This window comes from Nerophis ophidion, linkage group LG04 (genome assembly GCF_033978795.1).
Source record: "Nerophis ophidion isolate RoL-2023_Sa linkage group LG04, RoL_Noph_v1.0, whole genome shotgun sequence".
NCBI classification, from domain to species: Eukaryota; Metazoa; Chordata; class Actinopteri; order Syngnathiformes; family Syngnathidae; genus Nerophis; species Nerophis ophidion.
Window position 1 is genome coordinate 69,703,233 of NC_084614.1, and position 8,202 is coordinate 69,711,434.

General features: G+C 38.3%; 1 protein-coding gene across 2 annotated transcripts in view; it reads right to left on the reverse strand.

Moving 5' to 3' along the window:
- Positions 1-5,837, reverse strand: part of LOC133551807 (F-BAR and double SH3 domains protein 2-like) — a 55,380-nt gene extending 49,543 nt beyond the window's left edge. For both annotated transcript variants that reach the window (XM_061898912.1, XM_061898911.1), the window contains exons 1-2: positions 5,603-5,837; positions 1,836-1,933 (exon numbers count right to left, since the gene is read on the reverse strand). In XM_061898912.1, coding sequence (XP_061754896.1) covers positions 1,836-1,933; positions 5,603-5,623 — 119 coding nt within the window. In that variant the 5' untranslated portion in view covers positions 5,624-5,837. The remainder of the gene's footprint in view (positions 1-1,835; positions 1,934-5,602) is intronic.
- Positions 5,838-8,202: the final 2,365 nt, after the last annotated feature.

The following is an 8,202-nucleotide window of genomic DNA, read 5'->3' on the forward strand; positions in this document are numbered from 1 at the left end:
ATGACAAAAACTCTTGAATAGTTGTGGGAACTATTGAAAAAAATACTAAACAAAGATCATCTGCATGGCAGGAATGTTTTACTGTTTTTAATTAACTACTGCAGAAATGCTGGTAAAAAAAAATCCTTTCAACAACAGGAACGTACTGCTGTGTTTAAGCACCAAGTGTGCAAAAAAGTCTTGTCAAAGATCCTTTTATATGACAGCAATCTGTTGTTTTAGGAACAACTGCCAATATACAAGAATCCTTTATATGACAACAATGTGTTGCTGCTTTTAAGTACCTAGCGCAAAAAAACAAAAATCTCAGATCCTCTTTGTGGCCTAAGTGCTCTGCTGTTTTTTGGAATGGGTTGCAAAACTGCTATAATGGTTTCACACTGCTGTTTTTGGGGGCCTAGTGCTGAAACATGTTTGTCTAATATCCTCTCATGACAGCGGTTCTCTACTGATTTTAAGGATCCTCTTTAAAAAGTTTGTCAAAGATCCTGTCTGTGACAATGTTGTGTTTAGGCCTTGCTGCCAAAAACGCAAGTCAAAGGTCCTCTCTATGACAGAACCGCTAAAAATGCACGTCAAAGATCCTCAACATGACCAAACCGCTTTGTTATTTTAAAGCAGGGGTGCCCACACTTTTTCTGCAGGCGAGCTACTTTTGATTGACCAAGTCGAAGGGATCTACCTCATTCATATATATAATTTATAGTTATTTATTTAGGAAAAATATGTTTTTGTTAACAAGTTAAATGTGTTTACTGATAAGAAAAGCACATTTAACATATATAGATTCCTTTCGTTCATGAAGACAAGAACATTAGTTGGTGTATTACCTGAATCTGATGACTTGCATTGATTGGAGTCAGACAGCATTTTTTCAAATTGAGGAGGAAAAAAAGTCCTCCTTTCTGTCCAATGCCAAATGAAAGTGGTTGGTTTTTGGCATCTTATTTGTCCAGCTTCCATATTCGTTTTGATACACTGAACAAGAAATACACTGGCAGAAATCTTTGCAGCTTTCTGAGACTCTTATTTTGTTAGTGCAGGCAGGTTGAAGCAGCGCTTTTATTGTGAAGATAGGAACTGTGCAGTCGGCCTTTAAAAATGGGATATACTTGTATAGCGCTTTTCTACCTTCAAGGTACTTAACGCGCTTTGACACTATTTCCACATTCACACGCACATTCACACACTGATGGCTGTAGTTGCCATGCAAGGCGCTAACCATGACCCGTCAGGAGCAAGGGTGAAGTGTCTTGCTCAAGGACACAATGGACGTGACGAGGTCAGTAAAAGGTGGGGATCGAACCAGGAACCCTCAGGTTGCTAGCACGGCCACTCTTCTAACCCCGCCACGCCGTCTTTGGAGTTTTTGACAGCAGCTACAGCGCTGGAGTCTGTTAAAATAAAAAATGTTTCTCGCCTTCCTGTCGGTCATTTTTTCTTAATAATGAGTTCGCAGCAGCCAGCGTCATCTCACAAGACTCTCGGGTGACGTGTTGGTGAAGATTGATGATCGCTATTATTTAGGTCTATTTTTTTTTATGCCTGGCTGGCGATTGACTGACACAAACTCCACGATCGACCGGTAGCTCACGGTCGACGTAATGCGAACCCCCGTTTTAAAATATATTACTGCAAAAAACACTAGTCAAAGATCCTCTCTCTGGCAGCGCTCTGGCGTTTTTAGGAATCTGCTACAAAATTATTACTCGCTTCTTAGTTCTTAACTGACGGCGCAGCAAAGTTAATTCCCAGGCTGGGTTCGGCCCGCGCGCCTTCAGTTCGACAACCCTGCTGTTTGCCATCTTGGCCGTTTGACACATTGACCGCCTCACCTCAGGTCCTCCAGGAGGTCACACTCGGTCTGGTGTTTGATGTGCAATCGGCTCATCTGATCCGTGTGAGTATGCTTGAGCTCCTGGGTGACCCGGACCTGAAAGAAGAAGAGGAAGAACAAATTCTAACTGTCGTCTCATAATAATCTTTGGACTTCCTCTTTTGTATGATATCACATTATGATAAAGGTGAATCATTATACAGAAATATAAGCCATTTATTAGCAGTGTCTTTGAGTCAAATAGATTTGGTGCAATTTTACATTTAGGATGACACTCACTTCTATGTTTGCTGCACTGACTTTTTCAATATTTTGCAAAGAACTGTTGTTGTTGGTTTTTTAAACGCACCGCACTTCTGTTGGAATTGATCGAGACTTCTATTAGTAGATCGCACAGTACAGTATCTATTAACTACAATTGACCACTAAATGGTAACACCCAAATAAGTTTTTCAACTTGTTTAAGACGGGGTTATGTTAATGTTAATCAATTCATGGTAATCAAACTATTTAAAGGTGAAACACGTCCAGATATACTATGACATACAGCATACGTTATAGTATATGCTGGCCATAGAGCGTTTTCCATTCGGGCTCCAATACTCTGGAATGCCCTACCGGTAACAGTTTGAAATGCTACCTCAGTAGAAGCCTTTAAGTCTCATCTTATAACTCATTTGTATACTCTAGCCCTTAAATAAACCCCCCTTTTAGACCAGTTGATCTGCCGTTTCTTTTGTTTTTCTCCTCTGTCCCCCTCTCCCTTGTGGAGGGGATCCGGTCCGGTGGCCATGGATGAAGCACTGGCTGTCCAGTCGGGACCCAGGATGGAGCGCTCGCCTGTATATCGGTTGGGGACATCTCTGCGCTGCTGAGCCGCCTCCGCTTGGAATGGTTTCCTGCTGGCTACAATATGGACGGGACTCTCGCTACTATATTAGATCCACTTTGGACTGGACTCTCACGGTTACGTTAGATCCACTATGGATTGGACTTTCACAATATCATGTTAGACCCGCTCAACATCCATTGCTTTCGGTCCCCTAGAGCAGTGGTTCTCAAATGGGGGTACGCGTACCCCTGGGGGTACTTGAAGGTATGCCAAGGGGTACGTGAGATTTTAAAAAAAATATTCTAAAAATAGCAGTAATTCAAAAATCCTTTATAAATATATTTATTTAATACTACTTCAACAAAATATGAATGTAAGTTCATAAATTGTGAAAAGAAATGCAACAGTGTTGACAGCTAGATTTTATGTGGACATGTTCCATAAATATTGATGTTAAAGATTTCTTTTTTTGGGAAGAAATGTTTAGAATTAAGTTGATGAATCCAGATGGATCTCTATTACAATCCCCAAAGAGGGCACTTTAAGTTGATGATTACTTCTATGTGTAGAAATATTTGTTTATAAATGAATCACTTGTTTATTTTTCAAGTTTTCAGTTCTTTTTATATCTTTTTTCCCAAATACCGTATTTCCTTGAATTTCCGCAGGGCATATAGTATGCGCCTGCCTTGAAATACTGCCGGGTCAAACTCGCTTCCCAAAATAATTAGCGCATGCTTCGTATTACCGCCTGGTCAAACTCGTGACGTCACGAGTGACACTTCCCCTGTCATAATTTTCAAAATGGAGGAGGCTGATTTCAATACCGGTAATTTGAAATCGCATAAAGGGAAGAAGATTAACAGCTATTCAGTAGGATTTAAGGTCCAAGATTACGTCACACTCAATTTTTTACTGCATGCCTTTGGTAAGTGCCGGAGTGAGAAGAGGTTTTAAAATAATTAGCGCATGCTGACTTTTACCGCATGCCTTTGGTAAGCGCAGGAGTGAGAAGAGGTTTTAAATTAATTAGCGCCCCGTCGGCAATTCAAGGAAATACGGTAGTTCAAGAAAAAACACTACAAATTAGCAATATTTTGCACTGTTATACAATTTAATACATCAGAAACTGATGACATAGTGCTGTATTTTACTTCTTTATCTCTTTTTTTCAACCAAAAATGCTTTGCTCTGATTAGGGGGTACTTGAATTAAATACAATTTCACAAGGGGTTCATCACTGAAAAAAGGTTGAGAACCACTGCCCTAGGAAGGTGGGGGCGGGGGTTGCCCACATATGTGGTCCTCTCCAAGGTTTCTCATAATCATCATTGTCACTGGTCACCGACGTCCCACTGGGGTGAGTTTTCCTTGCCCTTATGTGGGCTCTACCGAGGATGTCGTTGTGGTTTGTGCAGCCCTTTGAGACACTGGTGATTTAGGACTATATAAATAAACATTGATTTATTGATTGATACACTTTTTAATGTGATACGTCTGGCATTATGCAAGGCTCCATTTTAAATCTGGAGTGATTTGATATACAATTTCATACGTTTTAAGTAGGAAATAATAACTTATTAAACAGGACGACCGCTTCAATTGAGCCGTAACCGTTCGTTTAGAGCAGGGGTCTCAAACTCAATTTATCTGTGGGACACTGAACGCAAAGTCTGGGTGAGGCTGGGCCGCAAGAAAAGATTTCTTGAAAAATGTTTTGCGTACTCCTCAGCATGTCTAGCTGTATAATGACGTTTCAAATTGTATCCCTTGTGCACTGCAACTTTCTCTGTGCAAATAAGACACGTCAGGGTGCCTCTGGCACAACAAAGAAATATTGCATCTCCCACTTGTCTTTGCTCATCACAAACCTTTCTCTTCACTGCAGGCTTTGAAAAAGACATGTTTGGAGTTGTGGAATATATTTGTATTTATCTGACGCACGGAGAATAATGTTATTTTTGCAATGTGGGTCATTCCGCTTTTCCTCCCTACAGCAACACGGCATCCATCCATCCATTTTCTACCGCTTATTCCCTTTTGGGTGCGCGGGGGCGCTGGTGCATATCTCAGCTACAATTGGGGCAGAAGGCGGGTACACCCTGGACAATTCGCCAGGGCAGCCGGCGGGTAATAGCCGGGAAAGTACCGGGATGGCGAGCGCAAAAAAGTGTTATCCAGCCTCATATAGAAATATATGTAGTGTTCATCGTGTGAGGCAATGCAAATACAACAATTAAAAAAACAAGTAACGGTTTGAATTGGTCCAGGTTATTGGGGACTGTTATAACTGACGGACAAGTTATATAACCCTCCTTTCCATGGCAACGTCTGTTGCTTTCACTCATTTGCCGCTTTTCCACTAACGCAGGGGTAGGCAACCCAGAACATTGACAGAGCCATTTTGGACCCAAACAACACAACGCTGTCAAGCGCCATTCACATAAAACTCGCAGGCCGCACTAACATTAAAATTTCATATTAAGGTAGGGGCCGTAAAATAACGTCTAGCGGGCCGCAATTGCCCCGCGGGCCGCGTGTTTGAGACCGCTGGTTTAGAGTGAAGTGAAGTGATATTTACTTAAACTAAGGAGTGAATTTGGCTGCTTCAGCCATGATGGATTTTGCTAGCAAACGTTGTTATTGATACTTCAATGAAATATTTAATGTTTGTATCCGAATGAGAAGTTTCCATTCGAGAGGGAACCACTTAGTTGGCGGGGTTGTTTTCCCCTACATTTGTGGCACATGGAGTTTTTTCCCTACACAAGTTTTCCTTCTTTTGTAGCTTCTTTTCGAGCAAAACTAAGCAACAAAGTGACACGGCGGTGGTAACGCTAAATAAAAACGGATGCCAGCCGTCGTCTGGCAACCATTAATTTGCCGAAGTAACGCTAGCTTGCGAGGCTATACGAGGAGGAAAAAAAACTCACCTTTCTCGGTGGGGGTTGCATCCTTCTTTCTGGACATAAAAACTGCGCGAAAAGTTTGAAAAGTTGTTTTTTTTGCCGGAAAAGTCCTTCGAGGCAGTGTCGACGACAGAAAAGTCCAGCCACGGAACAGTCCGGTAAATAGTGAAGGCAGCCCCCCCGTTGATGAAAACACTACAGTGGCCCCAGGGAGCAGAAAACATACCCTGTCAAGCGGCCATGTTGATCTATCGAGATACTTCCTGTGGAACTTTCAAAGTTAAGACAACATCCGTGTTGTTTTCCAAAATAAAAGATTACAAACCATTTTGCTTAACTCCCGCCATCTAGTGGTGATACCATGCACAGTTATCTCAACCCTTTTTCAGTGAACATGTTTTTAATTCAAGTACCCCCTAATCAGAGTAAAGCATTTTTGGTTGAAAAAAAGAGATAAAAAAGCAAAATACAGCACTATGTCATCAGTTTCTGATTTATTAAATTGTATAAAATATTGCTCAATTGTAGTGGTCTTTCTTGAACTATTTGGAAAAAAAGATACAAAAATAACTAAAAACTTGTTGAAAAATAAACAAGTGATTCAATTATAAATAAAGATTTCTCCACATAGAAGTAATCATCAACTTAAAGTCATGCCCCCTTTGGGGATTGTAGTATATATTCATCTTGATTCATGAACTTAATTCTTAAGATTTCTTCACAAAGAAAGAAATCTTTAACATCTGATATCAACCAAAGCCCCTCATCCCACCCCCCGGGTTGTAAATAATGTAAATAATTCAATGTATATACTTTGATGATTAACCTGTGTGATGACTGTATTATGCTGACAGTATATATTTGTACCATGAATTGATCAAAGTGGACCCTGACTTAAACAAGTTGAAAAACTTATTCGGGTGTTACCATTTAGTGGTCAATTGTACGGAATATGTACTGAACTGTGCAATCTACTAATAAAAGTTTCAATCAATCAATCAATATTTATGGAACATGTACACAAAAAAATCTAGCTGTGAACATTGAATATTGTATTGTTGCATTTCTTTTCACAATTTATGAACTTACATTCATATTTTGTTGAAGTATAAATATATTTATAAAGCATTTGTTGCTATTTTTAGAATACTTTTAAAAAAAATCTCACGTACGCCTTGGCATACCTTCCAGTACCCCCAGGGGTACACGTACCCCCATTTGAGACCCTGATCCATTTGTGTCTTTTAACACTGTTAAACACGTTAAAATTTTACTAGTATATGTTTTACACACTGGATTTTAAAACAAGGTATAATAGCAATTTGAATTTTAAACACAAGGATTTTGCTCAAAAATTGTATTCACTGAAACTGTCAGCATAATTTGATGTACAAATATTCAGTTCACAAGATTTAAAAATCAAAAAATTCAGTTACAAAAATTAAGTGTCCAAGAAGGCTTTCATAATAAAGACACAAATAGTTTGCGTTTGCGTGATGAAAGCTTTTTTTAAACACTGAAAGCAGTATATGTAACATATTTATATTTTTTACATTTGTACATTTTACATTTGTTTTACATTTTTACATCAAATAATGCTGACAATTTAAGTTGATACAAATTAGTGACCAAAATTCAGTTATTTAAAAAAAAATGCATGTCCTGAAAAAAATGTGTGTAATTGCTGCAGAAAAATTCAGCGTATAACAAAAATCGGTGCAAAAAAAAAAAATTATGTGTAAAAATTTGCTGCAGAAAATTTCAGAGCTGAAATATTTACCACTTCTGGTAAATTAGGACTTAAAAATCTCATAGGCTTGTTCTGAGACAGAATCGATTGCTTTACCATGAATTGATTAACGTGGAACCCGACTTAAACAAGTTGAAACACTTATTGGGGTTTTACCATTTACTGGTCAATTGTACGGAATATGTACTGTACTGTGCAACCTACTCATAAAGGTTTCAATTAATCAAAAAAAAAATCTTAATTTACCGGAAGTGAGTCTTGAGTTTTTAAGGCAATTAATATTTCTGCACTGATTTTTCAAACATCCATCCATCCATTTTCTACCGCTTATTCCCTTTGGTCTTCACTTGTTTAAATAAATTCATTTATTTTTTTAATTTCGCTTCTTATAACTTTCAGAAAGACAATTTTAGAGAAAAAATACAACGTTAAAAATGATTTTGTAGGATTTTTAAACACATATACCTTTTTACCTTTTAAATTCCTTCCTCTTCTTTCCTGACAATTTAAATCAATGTTCAAGTAAATTTATGTTTTTGTTGTAAAGAATAATAAACACATTCTAATTTAATTCTTCATTTTAGCTTCTGTTTTTTCAACGAAGAATATTTGTGAAATATTTCTTCAAACTTATTATGATTAAAATTCAAAAAAAGTATTCCGGCCACTCTAGAAAATCTGTAGAATCAAATTTAAATCTTATTTCAAACTCTTTTGAATTTCTTTAAAAAAATTTGTTCTGGAAAATTTAGAAGAAATAATGATTTGTCTTTGTATATATGTAATATATCCATCCATCCATTTTCTACTGCTTATTCCCTTTGTGGTCGCGGGGGGCGCTGGTGCCTATCTCAGCTACAACCGGGCGGAAGGC